The sequence below is a fragment of the Crocodylus porosus genome, unplaced genomic scaffold, assembly GCF_001723895.1.
Source record: "Crocodylus porosus isolate Cpor-Errol unplaced genomic scaffold, CroPor_comp1, whole genome shotgun sequence".
In the NCBI taxonomy this organism is placed as follows: domain Eukaryota; kingdom Metazoa; phylum Chordata; order Crocodylia; family Crocodylidae; genus Crocodylus; species Crocodylus porosus.
This window is the reverse complement of record NW_017728906.1, coordinates 5,333,055-5,353,543: the sequence shown is the minus strand read 5'-3', so window position 1 is coordinate 5,353,543 and position 20,489 is coordinate 5,333,055. Positions and strand designations below refer to the sequence as shown.

The 20,489-nt window shown below is 39.6% G+C and overlaps 1 protein-coding gene across 1 annotated transcript in view; it reads left to right on the top strand.

The window, feature by feature from the left end:
• ALCAM (activated leukocyte cell adhesion molecule) overlaps positions 1–20,489 on the top strand; it is a 51,707-nt gene that overhangs the window by 22,712 nt on the left and 8,506 nt on the right. Inside the window, exons 8-14 of the mRNA XM_019528627.1 lie at positions 2,143–2,255; positions 3,660–3,795; positions 3,880–4,013; positions 6,387–6,519; positions 7,730–7,768; positions 10,483–10,600; positions 17,977–18,093. Coding sequence (XP_019384172.1) covers positions 2,143–2,255; positions 3,660–3,795; positions 3,880–4,013; positions 6,387–6,519; positions 7,730–7,768; positions 10,483–10,600; positions 17,977–18,064 — 761 coding nt within the window. The 3' untranslated portion in view covers positions 18,065–18,093. The remainder of the gene's footprint in view (positions 1–2,142; positions 2,256–3,659; positions 3,796–3,879; positions 4,014–6,386; positions 6,520–7,729; positions 7,769–10,482; positions 10,601–17,976; positions 18,094–20,489) is intronic.

Sequence of the window (20,489 nt, the reverse complement as noted above, 5' to 3'; positions counted from 1 at the left end):
GGACCCCGGAGGAGGTCTGGATTGTGAGATTGCTCTGGGCAGAGTGTCAGTCTTGCCTAACATGAAGGCCAAGAACTTAAGAAGCTCTTGTGTCTTCTGATGCCTATGACAGGATTCCCTCCTGGATGATCTTCTATGATCTCTTAAGTCTGAGGTGTTATCCTGCTTCAAAGAAATAACGGTTTGAGTAGAAGTCAAAGGAAAATCACCCTGAGAGAAAATTCTTAGCCTTTCTCCCACTTTATTTCATACTTGGAGAACATCAGAGAAAAAAGGAAACAACCAGCTAGCCATCTCTCAGATTAAAAAAAAAAAGGAAAAAAAAGAAATGATAGTTCCTTGGCTGACTCATCTCGCTTTTGTGGGACTCATCTTGCTTTCAAAATCCCTTACTGAATTTTGCTGTTTTGGGTTTGGAGGACATGCTTTTTTGAAGAGGGGAACACACTTATCAGGCAACTCTCTTCCATTGATAAAGATAGATTTCTGCTCACCACTGATAGGAGAAATAAGGCCCAGAGATGCTGACAAAGGTTAGTAGTATTTGTTCTCTTGTAAGATGGGCCCTGTCCTTCCTTTGATGCTGTGCTGCTTTTTACCAAAATACTGTTCCTTGTGAAACAGGCAGTCAAGTTGGGTTCATACTTTGAGGTTGAGGGAATTGGCCATAATTGCTTGCCAGGGGATAAACGAGTCATGATTTGGTGGGCTTAAACAATTCTAAGCCCTTTAGTACTAGAAAATAAAGGCTAAAGAATTCCTGTCTACTTTGTCACCTGTGTTATCTCAGGTATTTTTAAGATGACTGCTGTTGTAATATCAATGCACTGAGGATTTGCAATTGGGAAGGAAAACAACAGGCAGGTGACAAAGGAGCATCTTCTATATTTACTAAGATTTCTTGGTGATCTGTAATGTTGGAAAGATAATGAAATATGACAAGTAGATTGAAATTCAGTTTGCCTGAAGGTGGCAGTAGCACTTGAAAGTCTTTAATACAGAAGAAAGCAAATGTTTATGAGAAACTGAGGTTATATAAAGATTTGGGCAAAAATCTCCCCTTGTTAACCACCTCCCTCACAAATAGCACAGTGGTAATATAGGGGTATGACCTGAGCAAAACCTATATTTAAAAACCTGTATTTTAAATATTATTTTCCCTGTACCATTTCCTTCCAGGGTTTTCTTTTTTTTTTCTTGGAAATGATGGTAATAAGAGGAGGTTCCTTCCAGCTGCTGGTTATACTAGTGGGATATTTTAATAGCCGCTGGAAAAATTGTAATGAAATAATAGTGCATTCATCCCTGACATCTGTTTCAACCACTTGTCATTTCCCCCCACACATTTAAGGTGACTAGGTATCTTAGTGATCCCTAATATTACATATGGAAGGTGACAGGGGATGGGGATGAAAGAAGTTTAATTGGGCAGCACTGTCATTCTCCTGATACACAACTGAATGTGCAAAAAGCACATGATAGCAGCTTGGGGTCTGGAATTTGGAATATTTCATATTTTTGGGCGTATAATACAGTAAGAAAGAAGAAAAGGAAATCATGCAAAGGACGCCTGCACAAAGGTAGATGAATAAGGAATGCTTTTTAAATTAGAAAGTACTTGGGGAATGGGGCTGGAACAGAGTGCCTTTCTGACTCTACCCTGACTAATCTTTCAGTCCACAAGCTTTCTTCTAAATGGGAGGTGGAAATCCTCTGAGATAAGACCATCTACCAAGTTCTGGTCTCCTTCTGCCCTCCAGAACTTGTATCTATAACCAGGTGGTGAAGCCTCTCTCTACCCATTTTCTTCCTACGTGGTTTTCTATACCTGCACTAACTTCTTCCTGCATCTCAACCTGGTAAAACACCGTTTTGTCAGATGATCTATTGGTATGTCATCTTTTCACTTTTTTTGTTAGCTTATATTGTACTGGACAAGTCAGGGTTTTTTTGTATAGTCTTTAAAATAGTTTTTCTGTTTTGCCTCTCAACCAATGTAGATTCTTTTTTAAGAAAATAAATTCTAAGTTTCAAAAGTACCATTAGTCTAGTTTTCTTTGTCTTTTTTTTCTTCCCTGAAAACACTCTAATGGGGACAACCTTCAGAGATGTGTCTTTTGATAATGATCTTTTTTATCACAGATTTGGATCTGCAGCTTATTCCTAGTGGAGAAGTTACTAAGCAAGTAGGAGAGGCTCTGCCAGTATCATGTACTATTTCTTCCAGTAGAAATGCAACAGTGCTTTGGATAAAGGTTAGTAATAACAATTCTTGCTGAGACCTGACTCATTGCATTAGCTTATTATTTTTTCAGACTCCTTTTGCATTTTAGAAAGAAAAATAAACAGTTTTCTTTTTACTTTTTTTAAATTAATTTGTTTCAAGCATTGCTAAAATAAAAGGTGGCAAATGGTATAAAGCTAGAGCCATCATACTGTATTCAGTCTTTTAGATACTGTTGCAAGACTAGTGATTTTTTGCATGCCCTGCCTTGATACCTTTGAACAATTTGCCTTAATGTATTCTAGGCTTCTTAAAATCAAGTTTCTTTAAGAATCTACTCAGGTTGGGCATCGCTCATTTAGGCATCCATTTGAATCACTTCTGGAAATTTACGGATCTTCATGTTTTTTGTTGTGTACCATTAAAGTGCTAAAAGGACAGTGTGTTGGGCTATTGGGGCATGGTGATTAAGTGTCTGATTGGTATTGGATTATTTATTCTTGATCAGGGCACTGCAGCACCCTGAGGTGGCGCCAGATCATTTATAAAGGGTGCTGCATGAAGGTAAGTGATGTATGAAGAGAGAAGCAGGAAAGCAGTGACTCAGGCTTGTCTGTGTGTGTGGCCAATCCCCCACCCCCATTGCACAGCCTCTCTTCATAGAGGTATAAACAAGAGTTTTTGAAATTGGCTGCTACTCAGTTTACAGAAATTATGGAGAGGTGCCTATGGAGGAGTGCCTTGAGTCTGAAAAGGTTGCGAACAACTGGTATAGGTAAACGTAATAACACTTCTGTTGCCTCCATGGTGTGTGAAATCCCAGAAGTATAAGACTACCAGGTTGGAGGAATGGCCAGTATTGGGATCAGTAAGAACAGAAAAACAAATGGAAAAATAGATTTTTTTTCTCAGACTTGTTACAGCTGTTACTGATAACAGTGTGCATCTTATTAGCTCCACAGTAAAGCATCACAATTTACATATGCACCAGTATTAGGATGCAGCATACTAATGAACTCTGCCATAGGACAGTACTGTCCTACGGTAGAGTTCTTTACTGCACTAGAATGTACATGTGGATGGCAGCCAGGGGGTTTGCTCCACTCCGACTCAAACTGCTGCTGTTTGGGTGCACTTGTAGATGCTGCACCCAGAAACAATTGACTCCAGCACAAACTGCTCTGGAGTTTACCTTAATTTCACATTTAGGTGCACCCACACTGTCCAACAAAGGCAGGAATTTAATTTATTGCTAGGGGACAATTCATCTGGAGGCCCTAACCTAGCAAAACATGCATAATTAAAGTGAAAAACTACTACTTATTTTATCACTCACAAGATAAGTAGATTTTCTGTGTTAAGCATACACTCTTGTATCTTATTGGACGGGGGCCTAATTTGGAATTCATGTGGACTAACCTCTTTCTTTTCTTAGGACAATACCAGAATGCAGACAACTCCATCATTTTCAAGTCTACAGTATCAAGATGCTGGCAACTACATCTGTGAAACTACATTACAAGAGGTTGAAGGGTTAAAGAAAAGAAAAACACTCAATCTTACTGTAGAAGGTAATGGAGTGAATGGTTATGATCATGGATTGTTCTCTTCAGAGTTACGTTATTGGTATAGTTAATACAATATTGTTCTTTTAGGAAAACCTCAAGTCAAAATGACAAAGAAAACTTATGTAAATAAAGCATTTAAAACCATCATCTGCCATGTGGAAGGTTTCCCCAAACCTGCGGTACAATGGACAATTGCCAGTACTGGAGCTGTGATAAATCAAGCAAGTATCTTTCTTATTGACTAAGGCATACAGAGATGCACAAGCAGTGTGATTTTGAAGTCTAGAAAGCATGCAGATTGATATCAAAGCAGCCCAGTTTAATTAAGTTTATACACAAGACAGTTAAGAGGTGAAGTAGCTAAACACCTAAAAGGGTACAAAATTCATAGCAGAAGATGACTCCCGACTTAACAAACAAAGGAAGATCCAATGGCTGGAAGAAGAAGTTAGGCAACTTCAGACTAGGAACTATATATACATTTTAAGTGAAGGAATGTATTGGGTCTTAAGAACTACAAATTCCCATTTTGCTGTATTTCTTAAAACCTTTGATGTCTTGCTAAACGTGTGACAAGAGTGCTCAGCCTAGGAAAAACTGTCCACAAATTAACTGGAGAAAAGATACTTTGAAACTAAGACAGACTTAAATATAGTGCTACCAGTGAGCTTGTAGTTGAGTACTGGACAAAATGAATTGTATACATACACAAAAACCATGGAGGGAAGAAGTAATGTCCTCTGCATGGCATTTTTCAGACTACACCCTCCAGTAGACTTTGTTAATCTGTTCTGGCCAAATATTACGTTCTGTTCTATCCTTGGAGCCTTACTGAAATTAAAGAGCCTGTGCTGGCTATATACATGGACAGAGCTCACAACTTTCAAGATAGAAAGCTCCAGGACATGGTCCCTAAATTACTGATAACAATTCTGGGCACAGAACTAACTGAAAGATGATAATAAACAGTAGTAAATTCAGGTGATGGCTATATAAACATTTTAATTGGATCTGTGATTTTTGTAATAAAACCAAAACAGTAGTATAATTTAAACACATGAAGCTTAAAGGGAGACATAACCTTAGACAAGATAAGAATATGAAAATTGTAAACACTGAAGAAAGGCAGTGAGTGTGTTTACACAAGACACTTCATGAGTATTAGCCTAATAACACTGCATAGTAGCATCTCATGTCAAAAACTGTACTAATAGCCTACTGCATAGTCTTAATAGGCTAATGTGCAGTAAGCATCACTAAATAACCATGCACTAGTGCTACTGTGCAGTAACTCTAGGTACTGCACATTTAGTTAATGTACATTTAGTTTAGCACTTCCTTAATAAAGTATTATCTAAGGTGCATGAATAAATGTGTAGATGTGCCTAGTGTAGCTGAAGGAGGTTTAATGGGAAATAATAGAAAAAGACAATAAAAAATTACAGTGGAATGAGGTGGAGCTTTCTAATAGTGATGTATTTGACTATAGAATAACCTAACAAGTGAAACAGTCTGCCCTACTTTAAGACAGCATTTCTCAAACTGTCAGATGTAGCAGACTTCAGAGCATATGCAAGTAGAAGGGATAGGAAGAGCAAAGAAAGGGGGAAGAGATCATTCAAAAGGAGGAACAGGAAAAAAACCCTCTTCATATTATATTTCGGATTGCTAGAGAAGTTAGTGTGGTCATAGTGACACTATCCAAAATGTAGAAGCATACAGGTACAGCAAGCAGCACGATAAGTTTATAAGGGCTGCATGACCCAAAATAAATTTGAAAAGCACTGCTTTATGATGTTTAAAACAAGTCTGGACAAACACAGATATAATGAGGGAACTACTTTTTAAAAATATGTACTGAAACAACAAAACTGAATTGCCCGATGCAAAAATCTATTATCACGAGGTAAGGCCTTATTTAGTGTATAGTGGGTGCACCTACGTGTGAACCTGTTAAGGAGTCAGCTGTTCCCAGATGCAGCATCTTCATGTGCATCTCGGACTGTAGCAGTTTGCACCAGGGTGGAGCAGCCTTGGCTTCAGACATTGGCAGAGGGGCTTGTAGAAGTTGGGGGTCTAGACCCCAGCTGGCAGGGTGTGACAGGGTGCAATTAACATACCTGATTAGTGTGTACACATGCATTCAGGCATGGTTATTTTTGTTGCCTTAAAATAGTACCCAACACAGTACTGTCTTATAGTGGTGAAAATTAGTTTGCTGCAGTCTAATAGTGTCACACACGTAGACTATGACACTTTGCTGTGTAGCAAATTAGTCTACTGTGCAGATAAGCACATATGTAGATATTCCCAGTGTGTCTTATTTTTGGATGGAGCAAAGTGTTTTTCATGTTTAATATTCGTATAAGCAGCTAATAAAATCTTATCCTATTTGAATTACAAATATACTACTGGACAGTTTTTCATTGTTATTTGAAATAGTTCATTTCTCCAAACTATAAATAGAATATCTTAAAAATATTTACTGCCAAAGTATTTCTTATGAATAATTTCAGTCCTGGCCCATGATAGATGTACTTTTTATTGTCATATGGAATCATTTTTTTAATTAATTTTCCTTCTTCCCTTTCCAGACAGAGGAAACCAAATATGTTAATGGAAAATTTTCCAGTAGAATTGAAATTGCTCCTGAAGAGAATGTTACATTAACTTGCATTGCAGAAAACCAGTTAGAAAGAACTGTGAGCTCTCTGAATGTGTCTGCTAGTAAGTACTATCAAGATCCTGTTTACCTGAAGTTTTAAATACCATTCTTTAAATTAAATATCCACTATCTAGTACAAGATGTAGATTGTGTAGCAGTAGTGTTAGTGAGAGACTTTATTTTTAGTGCAGAAGACATACCAGTTTTAAATCCAACCTAGGAGACAGTGAATTGAATGAGTTACTAACAGATGGGGGTTGTTTCTAGAGGATGTGAAGTGACGTAAGTCTTAGTACAATTCAGTGGGGCAGTGTCTGTATTAAAAAAAAAAAAAAAAAGCCTACAGTGGCTCTAATGGTCACAAACTCCTCTGAGACCGTTTTAGGCTGGACATAAGAAAAAACTTCTTCACTGTCCAAGTCCCCAAGGCCCAGAATAGACTGGCTCCAGAGGTAGTACATCCACTCTGGACTCTTAAGAAACATTTGGACACTTATCTTCTTGGGATCCTTTAAACCTAGCTGATTTCCTGCCCCTGGGGCAGGGGGCTGGACTTGATGATCTTCCAAGGTTGCTTCCAGCCCTGATGTCTATGAAACTTCTATGAAACTCGCTCCATTGTTGAATGTCTTAGCAGAAAGGCCAAGGAATCTAATGAAAATATAGAGTAAATTCCCCTCTTATGCTTATAGATGAATCCTCTCCAGAATAATGGATTCAGATTTTTGCTGCTGTATTTCAAAATATATTTGCTTAGCGGCTAGATGATGTCATTCTTTGCTCGTACATACATTATATGTAAAGTATTTTTTATTTATTTTTTAGATCTCATTACTAAAATGATATCTTTTCTTAGCTGCCAATTTCGTGGTATGCCATTAATGGCTGTGTGAGTTAGTTTCAGAACAGAATCCACACATGGGTGCTAGCATCTAATCCAGTATTGTTTACAGTAATAAGAAGGCAGTGCTGATGTTTTTTGGTGGGGTAACATAATGCTTAGTTAAAAGTATTTATAATATTGAACTTCTTTCTGTCTCTCCAAACTCTTTAGTATGATGCCTGAAAACTATAAAATAAAGTTTTCTGCCTGAAAGTAAGATATTGATTATGTTGTGTTGCTAATGCTGTATTAAGTATGAACATTTCTGTCCTGGCTGTAAAATAGACTGCTGTATTGAAAAAATATCACAGCACATTATGAGGGCAAAGGTGACTTTTTAGTTCTCACTGGATTTTTGTTTTTAACTATATTACAATTTTTCATTTCAGTAAATTTTCCAGAAACGGATGAGGCAGAGGATAAAAGTGGTATGTATGTACAGCATTGCATATCCCACTTTCTTAACTGTATCAGCTAAAGCTTTCTGAAACCATAGAAAATTAGGGTTAGAAGTAGTCCAACCCACTACTCCAAAACAAGACCATCCCCAACTATATCATCCCAGCCAAGACTTTATCTAGCCAGGTCATAAAAACCTCCAAGAATGGAGACTCTGCAACCTCTCTGGGTAACCTATTCCAGGTTTACTCTCCTTCGTGTGAGAGTTTTTTCTAATCTCTAACCTCAATTTCTCTTGCTGCAACTTGAGACCGTTGCTCCTTGTTCTGTCATCTGCCACCACTGAAAACAGTCTACCTCTCTTTCTCTTCTCTCATGTTCCCTGCCCCTGAACCATTATTGTTGTCCTCCACTGAACTTGTTCCAACTTATCTACACCGTCTGTAGTGAGAGGCCCAAAACTGAACATAGCACTCCCAGAAGTGGTCTCATCAATGCTGAATAGAGGGGAATAATCACTTCCTCGATCTTCTGGTAACACCCCTACTAATGCAGCCCAGTATGTCCTTAGCCTTCTTTGCAACCAGGGTCCACTGTTGGCTCATGTTCACTGTAACCCCCAGGTCCTTTTCTTCAGAATTGCTGTGTTGCCAAGTCACTCCCCAGCCTGTACCAATGCATGGGATTGTTCCATTGTAAGCAAAGAACTTTGCATTTCTTCCTGAACTTCGTGAGATTTCTTTCAGTCCAATCCTCCAATTTGTTAAAGTTTCTGAATACTAGTCCTACCCTCCAGCATATCTACTACTCCCCCAAAGTTGGTGTCATCTGGAAACTTGCCAAGGGTTCATTCCATCCTAACTTCCAGGTTGTTGATATTGAACAAAAATGACCCCTGGGCACTCCACTGGAGACTAGCTGCCAACTAGATAGAGCCATTGACTACTAACTACCCTCTGAGTCTAATGATCCAGCCAGTTTTCTATCCACCAGACAGTCTGTTCATCCAACCCATACCTCTCTAACTTGCTTGCAAAAATATTGTGGGACACCATATCAGAAGACTTGAGAAAGTCAAGGTATATCATGTTCACTGCTCTCCCTGCTTCTGCAGTCAGTCATTTCATCATAGAAGGCAATCAGGTTGGTCAGGCATGACTTGCCCTTGGTGAATCTGTGCTGTTCCTAATCACCTTCTCCAAGTACTTAGAAACAAATTTATTGAGGACCTGATGCATGATTTTTCCAGGGCCTGAGGTAAGGCCAACTGGTCTTTAGTTCCCCAGGTCCTCCAACCTCTTCTTAAAGATGGGCACTATCTATTTGCCCTGTTCTAAACATCTGGGACCTCTCCTGATCACCTTTAGTTTTGCAGAGCTGCTGATAAAGATAATGGTCAGCAGCTCTGCAATCACAGCTGCCAACTCTCTCAGTACCCTCAGGTGCGTCATGTCCAGCCACATAGACTTGTACACATCCAGCTTTTCTAAGTTAACCCCAACACTGTTGGCCGCTCACCTCCTCCTGCAAATGGTGCTGCCAGGTGCCATAGTCCAGGAGCTGACCTTGCTTGTGAAGACTGAGGTAGAAAAGGCATTGGGTATTTCACCCTTTTCTGCCATTATTTGTCACTAGGTTGCCTCTCCTATTCAGTAAGGGACCCACACTTCCCCTGATCTTCCTCTTGTTGCTAACATACTTGTAGAAACCCTTCTTGTTACCCTTTGCTTACCTTGCTAGCTGCAACTTCAGTTCCACTTTGGCCTTCCTGATTTCATCCCGGCATGCCCAAGCTATGCTCTTTTACTCCTCTCTAGGCATTTGTCTAAGTTTCCACTTCTTGTAAGCATCCTTTTTGTGTTTTAACTCACTGAAGAGTTCCCTGTTAAGCAAAGCCGGTGTTTTGCCATACTTATTAGTCTTTCTGCACATCAGGATGGCTTATTCTTGTGCCCTCAGTAGAGTTTCTTTAAAGTGCATACAGCTTTCCTGGACTCCTTTCCCCCTCAGACTGGCCTCCTTGAGTGAGTTGAAGTCTGCTTGCCTGAAGTTCAGGGTCCTTTCTCTGCTTCTCTGCTTTCTTCCTTTCCTCAGGATCCCGAACTCAATCATGACATGGTCACTGCTGCCCAAATTTTACATTCCCCACTAATTCTTCCCTGTTGTGAGCAGCAGAACAAGCCTAGTTGGCTTCCCCAACACATGCACCAGAAAGTTGTCCCCAGCTAGGGCCAGTGATACAAAAATTTCTGCTAGCTGTTTGAGAGAGCCTCATCCACCTCCTCCTCCTGCTCTGATGGTCTATAGCGGACACCCACCATGACTCCACCCTTGTTGCTCTCCCCTCTAACCCTAACTCAGAGATTTTCAACAGGCGTATCTCCAGCTTTATACGAGAGCTCTACGTAATCATACAGCTCTTTTACATAAAGCACAACTCCCCCTCTTCTCCCCTGCCTGTAGCATAATTATTACTTTATAATAATTGTTAATGTAATTGAATAATTTCCACAACCCTTCGCAGCTGGACTTGAGTTAAAATAGCTGTGGCTATGAATATCTAAAAATTAGACTGTTGAAACGTTGTCCTTTAATAGTATTAAAGCTTGCCTATTTACTTTCATGCATTTTACATAGGTTTGGCCGTTTGACTAAGCCTTGTTTGGGGTTATTTTTACACCTGACATTTACTGCCAGCTATGATTGTAGAATGACTTCATGAGCTTTTCTTCTTTGTTTTTAGATGACAATACAGAAAAGGTTAATGACCAGGCAAAGCTAATAGTGGGAATCGTTGTTGGTCTTCTGCTAGTTGCTCTGATTGCTGGCATTGTCTACTGGCTTTATGTGAAGAAATCAAAGTAAGAATTTACGGTGGAAAAATAACATTTTTTTTTAATTTAAAGAAAACGTGCACTTACCTATTTTTGTCTCTAAAGTATTCACAATATGCAGGAATAGACAAGTTATCACCATAGATAAATTGTATGTTGCATCTGAAATTAATAGACATCTTGATAGGGAAACAGCTACAGCACAGATTTCAGAGGGGACAGTTTTCTTAGATCGTTTAAGTCATTTAGGGCCAAATTCTGTTTTCACTAAAGTCAGTGAAAGTTTTGTTTTGTTTTTTCCATTTCACTTAAATGGGACTTGGCATTTAAACTGAGTCAAATTAGGGATTCCCAACCACTTGCCCAGGAATGCAAGGGACTCGATTAAATTTCTTAAAAAGCACTTTGAGATCTTCCATCACTATCTGCTTTAATTCACTTTTTTGTATTGTTTGAAAACAAAGGAGTCACTGTCTAGAGCTGCATGTTTAGTCATCTCTGGAACAGTATAGGTTTTTCTTATTGGCCCTGCTCATTTTAGGTGGTTTTATTGGTACAGAAAGAGAACCTTAACCAAGATGGTGATGGGAAAGTGATTTCAGCAGGTCCCCTAACTAGTTAGTGTGGCAGTGATGTGGGGTGGGGAGGAAAAAAAAACAAACCCATGCTTTACCCAGAAGCAGCACGTTAGTTCAACCTGGCATCCGCAGCATCTGTATAGATTGGGCACTTCAGCAGGACTTTTTGGTGCTTTTATCTAATAGCTGATTCAATTGGCTATTAGATAAGTGACAAAAAGCCCCACTAAAGTGCCTGCTCTAAACAGATGCTGCAGAGTGGGGTCAAAGTAACATACTGCCTCTTCTGGGCATGTGCTGGGCTCAGCACAGGAGCATGCTGACTTTAAAATACCAGGGGGTTTTGGAGTTCTTTTCATGCCTGCAAGTAGCCCATGTGTCTAGTTCTAATCCAGTATTTATCTTCTGAGGTTGGGGTCAGTCAAGGTAAGTCTGATGGCAGGGTAAGTCTGTCCTGTCAGGGATTCAGTGGAGTTAGCTGACTTACAAGGTCACATTCATAAAGTGTTCTGACAAGGGACATCATATGATTAGAGACAGTTCTATATGGAGATAGAGTATCATAGCTCGTCTGTTTTTCCCTATTTTTTCTTCCTTCCCCCCACATAACATCTAAAATATACATATTCTAGGATTAATTTCACTCCCTGCTGAACAATTGCAGGCCTGTCTGTCTGTCAGTAAAAAGCTCTCCTCTGTGGTTAGCCACAACTGAGCAGCTTGGGGAATTTCCTAAACAGGGCATCCCTACAAAAAAATCTAAGCACCGTCAACATGTAATATTAAAAGGGGAAAGGAGAATTAAAATTATTTGTTTGATCAAAAATATTTCCCTCTGCTGTTTTCCTTCCCTTATAATGAGCCGTAGTTTCATTTTGCTGAGTCCTCATATTCAAAGTGGGGGGAGAGGTATAATTTTTACTTTCTGGCAGGTTTTTGTACTTTATGGTATTTGGTTTTTAAAGTTTACTTCAAAGTTAAGTAACAGACTATTCTAAAATGAGCAAGAAAAATGGAAAATTAAGTCTGTGGTAGGACAAGCTCATTGGGAGCAATGCAAAAGCGTCATAGGATCATAAAAAATTAGGGTTGGAAGGAACATTGTAGGTTATCTAGGCCAACCCCCTGCTCAAAGCATGACCAACCCCCAACTATATTATCCCAGTTAAGGCTTTGTCTAGCTGGGTCTTCAAAACCTTCAAGGATGGATATTCCACAGCCTCCTAGGTAACCTGCTCCAGTGCTGTACTACCCTTCTTGAGAGAGTTTTTTTCCTAATATATAACCTGAACTTCCCTTGCTGCAACTTGAGGTAGTCTCTATTTAATATATTTCTTTAGAAATTGGTGACAACATATCAGTGATTGAAATATATAACATGTTCCCTTTCCTGTTTTATGGATGCAAAGAGTCAGCAGAAGAAAGCAGTATTATAAAGCGAGATTTCAGTGCAAATACACCACAAATCCTATGCAGCTATGTCACAAACCACTCAGAATCCTTACTGACCCCGAGTGCGTCCAGTCATAACCTTGCATCTCCACACAGGCCACTCTTGAACATTTGGGTACTTTTTGAATGCACTCTCAGACAATTACTCATCTAAATCTATGTCCCCAAAAGGACATCCCTGCAAAGCCTGAGAAGTCAGCAGCCCAGCATTTCCCAAGCTTCTTGAGGCAAGAAAAAGAAAATTACCTTTTTGTTTTGTTGTGGTTTGTAAAATCTTGATCAGTCTTGTCATCTAATGTAATAGGAACATTACTTCTAGCCACTGAGTATATTCACATCCATTAACTTGTAATTATTCATCACTTAGTGCAAAAGCCAATTGTTGCTGTATTATATTTAACTACATATATTTAACATATACTGTCCTATCAAACAGGCATGTTACCACTATCCTGTATCTCTCACCATCCCTCTCTGACCAAAGAGTTGAGAACTGCCATTTTCCTCTTTGATGTAGCCAGGCAACCAAATAGCTAGTTGTCACATGCCACGTCAATCCTGGTTACCTAGGACATCAGGCTCCCAGTAAATTGGAAGTCCATCCCTTATGTAGGCAACATCTGCAAGTACAACTATCTTAAGCAACCCATTTCATTTATAAGGGGTTCATTGTATAGCTAAGCAAACTAGTCATATAAAAAGAAGTGTTAGTAGCTTCTACATATACTTACATTTTAGGGAAGCATGTTTTCCAGAGATTTCTGATTTTTAAACTTGGTCTCCTTTTCCTCTTCCTCCTTGGACCCCTCCTCCTCCTCTGATAAGGAACACATCTGAAGATAAGCTAGAACAAAATTAAATTGATTTACTGCAGCAAGTTGTATGGGGATCAAATGCACCCTAAATTGTTGAAGCCTCTCAGCAGTCTCTTGCCAATCCTGAGGCCAGTTATATGATGAACAACAAAAACTGGGCTTTGCTGCTACTTCACACACATTTACCACAACACTTAAAAGTTATCAAAGTTACCAGTCATATCATGTAGAAAACATTTGTAACATAACGTGCAGATTCTGCATTGCTCACGATTACCTTCCATTATATTAACTACTTACTTTTTTTTCATATGAACGTGATTAATGCTGGTGTGCATTTGTACCAACATGTGCCTTTTCCCCACTGGTCATCATTTCTTCAATGCTAGAATATTGGCTTCAGGCAAGCCCCTTCTTTCTGCTGTTGGTCATTCATCAATAGTTGGTCAAAGAGGGTGCAGATGCTGCTTCTTATTCTGGGCTCTTGGTTTTTTTGTGCAGTCTTTAGTAAATGATGAGTTTGAGTAAAAATCTAAACATGGCTTTCAAAAGCAATGCCGTTTATAAAAGTTCATGGTTCCTGCTTCAGTGCAGGGAGAGACTTAAATGCACTTTTCTCTTCATTGCTGCCATGTTCATCAAGCAAGCTGAGATGACAGGAACACCTACTACTTTGAACTTCCCTGTTAAAATAAAACACAGTATGAAATGTTGAGTCTGGTGGTAAAAAGAAGTCAAAACCGTGGGAGACATTCTGAATGAGCTCTTATATTTAACAGTTTAAATCAAGGGCACACAAAAAAGGAAATATTGTTTTTTCATTAGTGAATATCATACTGTGAATGACATCCAAGTAAAACAGCTGAAGGTAGAGCTTACCCCAATCCAAGGGGAGACTGGCATGTCATTTATAGAGATTACAGGATGAGCAAAAGCAGGTATATTCTTGGAGAAAACTCAGGACTTTTCTTGAAGCAAAGTGTGAGATGTCAGATGAGGAGTCTAAATTTTAGTGAACCATACAAGGATCTGCATAATCTGAGTAGGGGAGAAAAGTACAGGAAGCTGAAACAAATTATAAGCAAAGCTGTAGTAGTACCTGGTCTTAGTTACAAGTCCACTTCAGATAAATAGATGCCACTGCCATTTCCCACAACGTATGATGGTGTCAGGTAGGTTTGTATGGCTATACATAACATACTACCCAACCCCAACAGGCTTGAGAGCGACTTCTAGCAACTTGTGGTGTCTAGTTAAGCTGCTGTAGTAGGGATATACTTCCCAGAGCATCTACAGCAGTGGTACTTTAGTTTAGTTCAGGCTGAGATGTTCTAGCACACTAAATACAGACTAGCAGCACTGAATTCTGCATTGTAGATATGTCATGACCTGGTTATAAAAGTTGCACTCCAACCACAAAAGCTGGTGAGTGCAATACAATTAGCTGCCAGAAGAACCAATAGGGGGATTTAAGTGTATTGCCAGCTTGCCACTAGTTGGTTACAAACTCAGGCTCTATTATTGTGGCTCTTGCGCCAGAGTTTTCCACTCTTGTGAGCAGAGCTCCACCAAAGTCAAGGTGCTGGTTGCCTCAGTAGCAGTAAGAGCTCTGTGTTTTAATAGGCCTGAGAGTATTGCCTGCCCAAGGATCACTAATATTTAAAGCTGTGGCTGTCATTGGTAGTGTCTGGGGGAGCCCTAGTACTGCAGTGCAGTACAGGACTGTCCAATTGATGCCCCAGGAGGGCTTAAGTTACAGCCCCTGGGCTCCTGCCCAGATACCATTCCCCTCATTGCTCTGGCTGCAACACCTTCTTTTCCTCAGGTTCTTCCTCTCTCCTCTGGCTACTGTGTCCTGCCTCTGCCCCAGGGAAGGTAGTGGTGGGGTGCCCATGAAGGTGCATTGCAGGGTAGGGTGTCTGGTAGAGGTGGGGAGGCACCCACATGGGCATGCAGAGGAGCAGGGGGAAGCATCTGCTTAGCCCAGTGGGCTGTGGCTCAACTGGTGCAGCATCTGCAGCCCCGAGGAGCTAGGAAGCTGAACAGCCCTACAGTAGTGGTATCATAAGCTTCTGCATTCACTAGAAACTAACATCGTGATGCTTCCATCCTTAGCATTAGGTATCAAAATAAATGGCCAGATTTCCAGACATACTGAGTTCCTCCAGCATTTATTACCTTCTCTGGGCCATAACAGGAACTGTAGCTCCTCACTTGCTCTGAAACGGAAATCTCCATCTTCACAAAAAATTACATTTGGGGCCTGAAAGGTTCATGATGATGTCTGTGATATCAAAGGAGAGAGAAACAGAATCCAGCATAGTTAGACATGTTTCTTACATACAACTCTCGAACAATAAGAAACAAAATAGTTGGATCCGTTTATCAACGTACATTTTTAGCATCTGCAGCTGTAACCTACAGAGAGTAATAGTGGGTTCAGAACTGACTAGTGTTAACATGAAAGCCAGCCTGGCTTAGGCTTTGCACACAGCGAGGGACAGAATGAAGTTACAGTAATTTTGCCTAATTCTCTTCTATTGTGGCTTATTCTCAGACTTAATTTGTTATATTTGACATACACCCTTACGTTTCTATAAATTAAAGTTTAGCCCTGCTTCCTCTGCTTCACTTATGTTCCATGGCTAAAGCAGGATTTTGCTTATTGGACTTTGTTAATTAACGTGCAACTGTTAGTGCCCTTTTTAAGCGAGCCCGGTAGTCTTGCTGGAGACACCCCAGAATGGTTATTATCTGTCATCATCTGCTTAGCTGTTATGGTGGAGACATTTCATGTCTTGTTATTCAGATGACAGGCAAAATACATCTTAGCCAATAAGTAAGGCTTAAAAATATCTTTTAAATCTCCCTAATCCACAGTAAATTTATTAAGCTAGAAGAAGTTTATCCAATGTTAGGATATTCTTTTTTTCCCTTGTATTATGGTCTTGCAGTGCATCTCTCATTTCCTTTCTGAGGTGTCAGATGAGAAAACAAATAAGTTTACCGTACAACAGAGCTTACTATAGTGCAACTAGCAACTTTGTGACAATCTTAACTATTTAAATGACAGAAGTCAGTGATAATGAACTAAAGCCACTGATCTTTGTACTAGCTGGGCTTTCACACCAAAGATCTCCCCACTAGCCATACTTGAAGTTTCAGGCTGTTGTGCGTACCCAGAACTTCAGAATTTTACATATATACATTTTTTTAAATCGGGCCCAAAGACCCGTACCTTCTTTGCATCAGGCTGTTTCATGTGCCTTGCACAGGGGGCTTGGCATGTCAACCATGCGTGACTTGGAATATATTTATAATACACCAAAATTGTCCTATGTTGCCCTAACCCATTATCTGAATTAAGACTTAACTAACAGCACTTCTCTAGGATGCTTTAAAGAACATTTGCAGTGCTTGCCTACCTCTTTGCACACATTAAGAGCATGCAGACATCCCACCAATAAAAAATAAAGGTACAATAAAAAGTATAAAAGGTTACATGATGTATGGTGTCAGTCTGTGGCATGTCAGACTCTTGCTAACTTGTGTCATCACTGAATTCTACAAGTCAGTGTCACCTTAGTTCTTTATCCTGAAGCAAGGGTGAGCACATGCATAAATCTGTCACAACAGACATAACTTTTTCTGTAGAGGAAAAATTATCCACAGAGAATGTATATGTGATAAGCTGCTTTGACACATGGGATTTACTTTGCCCCACTCAAATGTGTTGCCCATTTACATTTTAAAAGTGGTGGCCTTTAAAGCGTTATCACACCACTGCAGGAATCTTTCACCTTGGCAGACAGTGAAGCTTCTCTCACACATTAAATCAACGGCTTAGTGGTTTTATTGTGCTAAGCTACACTAAGCACTTAACTCATTAATTCATCTTCACTACTTATATTAAAGATGACCTGCTATTTAAACGAGACGTACCTCTTTCTCCTGCTGCTCAAATATTTACGCATTCTCTTTCCTACGCAAAAGTTGTCAGTCATAACTATCGGAGATCTAGAAACAAATAGCATCCAGGTGGTACCCAGAATGCTTTTCCAGCATGGCATAAGTTCTCATTAACTTCTTCACAGTAAGGGAGCTTCTGCTGTTTTGGCACAAGCTCCAAAAAGCAATTATTACATGGGCACACACAGAGACTGCCATATTGGTAAGGATGCTTTTCTTACAAATCTCAGTTTAGTTTGTTCATAAACAAGACTTCCTTAATACAACACGCAAAGACCTATGCAATGAATGTGTCAGCAAAATGTGTACAGCCAGTTTAACCTTACTAAGTGTACATGGCAATTAAGCTCAGATAATTTAGGATCTTTTTAAAGCAGAGTGTGTGTATGCAACCTTACATCAGTGCTAAATTCTATGGATAAACTAATACTAATGCCATCAGTATATTTATGGCCATATGCAAGTTTTTTTACTAGGCTGGTAATTAAATTGTGCACATTTTCTGTATTGGAAAGAGGCATAGCATATTAAAGTTTTGATGGAGCAAAGTGCATAGTCATGAAAATAAGATATTATTTTTTCATCATAGGGCAGCATCAAAACATGTAGACAAAGACCTTGGAAATACAGAAGAGAATAAAAAGCTAGAAGAAAACAATCATAAATCTGAAGCTTAAAAGACAAAACATGTCAGTCATCATTCCAGGTGGGTGTTGTGAACTGCAATGTATGGTATATGTTTATCCACCATTCCCTACTTCTGCATAGAATCAGAATTGTTTGCTTGTACCTTCCATCTTGTTCTGCTAAAGGAGATGTTTCCTTCAATTTAAAAGGTAAGTAGCTTGTACTCTTAGAGCAAAATGGCCCTGAATTTCTCATTAGTGTAAGGTCAACAGTTGCCATCTGGTCTACCAAGAACTGTAAGATCTTGTAGCCTTATTTCAGAACACAAGGATTTGTATTGGAGACAGTGGGAACTACCATATTTACTCAAATATAAGACAAGGTTTCTTCCCCCTGCAATCAGCATAGCAAAAACACAGTGCCTTGTCTTACATTTGCATACAAGGAAACCTCATTAAATACATTGTGCATCATTAAACTGCTGCCAAAAGCAGCACGTGCTCAGTAATGGAAACCAACTTTGAAGCTGATTAAATGCAGCTAACACTGAACATGATTATAAAAAACATGGTCCCTCTTAGGCAAACATACTGATGGGCACCTTCCAAATGGAAATATTAGTGTAGCACATCTGATTAAGATATATGGCAGTTCCCATTAAACTCAGTCTCATAGCTGACTCTTTTTTGAGTAATAGTGAGCCATTAACTAGTTTGACTTCCCTTCACTCCCACAGCTGAGCTGTGCCTTTCTTGTCCATTTCCAATTATTCCTGTTTCTTCACCAGCCTTAAATATCTGCAGTCACCACCAAACAGGGCCCCAAACAATTCACCCAGATTCCCTCTATCTGTTACCTCGTTGCATATGATTAGAGTAGCCCTGCATCTCATCTGCTTATGAGTTATGGGATCCTCCAGAAATGTGCAACAAGAACAGCTGGTTCCAGTCATAAGTGGGGGCTAATCAGCACATGGATCCTTTTGTGGTGGTGGTAATCTGGCATATGTGCACACGTACTGAGCAGCGCTGAGTTATGGGGTGCAGTGCTGAGCATGGCTTGAAATGCTGTTGACTTTGGAGCCCAGCCCAATGAACAGTACAGTAAATTATGAGCCTTTTGGCTTTGACTTGTATCATGCATAGTTTGCACTGTATACAGATAGGTACAAAAGTGCTACTTAAAAGTATGTTTATGGGGTACCTGAACTAAAACTTGTAGCTGTTTCATAGAAATTCAAATGTATCTATTCCAGATGAACCAAGTTTTTTGGGCACCCGTAGTAATTTGCTTATATGCATATTTCAGTCAGTGTTTTCAGATTTGCTCCTCACTTCCACCATGTGCTCAGGGAGAGCAGGGTCTGATGGGGGGAGGGCGGGCAGGGAAGGAACGGGATGCAGAAGACAAGGGGGCTACCTGACCTCCCAGATTTATTTTTCCTGCTGTAGCAGTTGGAGGTGGACAAATTCAAGGCAACCCCCCAATAATTAGATTCTGTACCTGGAAAAGTATAACAAATTATACAGTTTCTATATATGTGGGCACTAGTAATTGCAGGGTCATCTTATATTTGACTACACACAATACCTGCATTTCTGTTGTCTTGGGAAAGTGAGAATTGTCCCCCTGGACAGCTAAGTGCACATGTACATAAAAATTGGTAAAGAACCCTGACATTCATAAGCCAATTCACATAATATTTTCCCCAATTGTTATATATCAGTTAGCATTTAAGTAGCGTAATAACTAAACTGAAGAAAATGTTGGGTTTTATATTGACAAAGCTGACTTAAAGTAAAAGGAACATATCACTGCTTACAGTAGATAAAAGTAATGTTTGTAAACACCTCAAAAATGATTTCAGTTCAAGGGACAGGAAGCTCCACTTAGCAGAAAGCCACTGAAAGGTAACTTTCCTTGTTTTTTCCATTGGCCTTGCTATTGCCCTTCCATTGGAGATAGAGGCAGTAACATAGCAATGCTATTGCAGGTGGGGTGTAGATCTTCCCACTTCTAATTTCTATAGAACAAAAACTTCAGGAGGCCTTAAGCAACTGCAGAGAGTACAGAGGTACTACAGAGATAACAACAGCACCGTATCCAGTAGTCAGATGGATCCACCACTGCTGTATCAGTCTTCTTTCAGCACCACAAGCAAGAATTCACACCATCTTGAAAGAGTAGTGTCATATGTGATGTACATTATAGACATCACAAAGGAGTGGGAACTTAAGACATTGGTTGTTGCTTAGGTGTCCTCTAACAAGTTAACTTATTTACTTATTATTTAAGTAAATATTTAAATATTACATTCTCTAATTGCTTGCCTTTTAGAATTTACAGGCTTTGAAACTCTAAAAGGGGCTGATTTTCAGAATTCACTGAGCACTAATTTTTAGTCAAATCAGAATGATAGATTTCATAGACATTAGGGCTGGAAGGGACCTTGGGAGATCATCGAGTCCAGCCCCC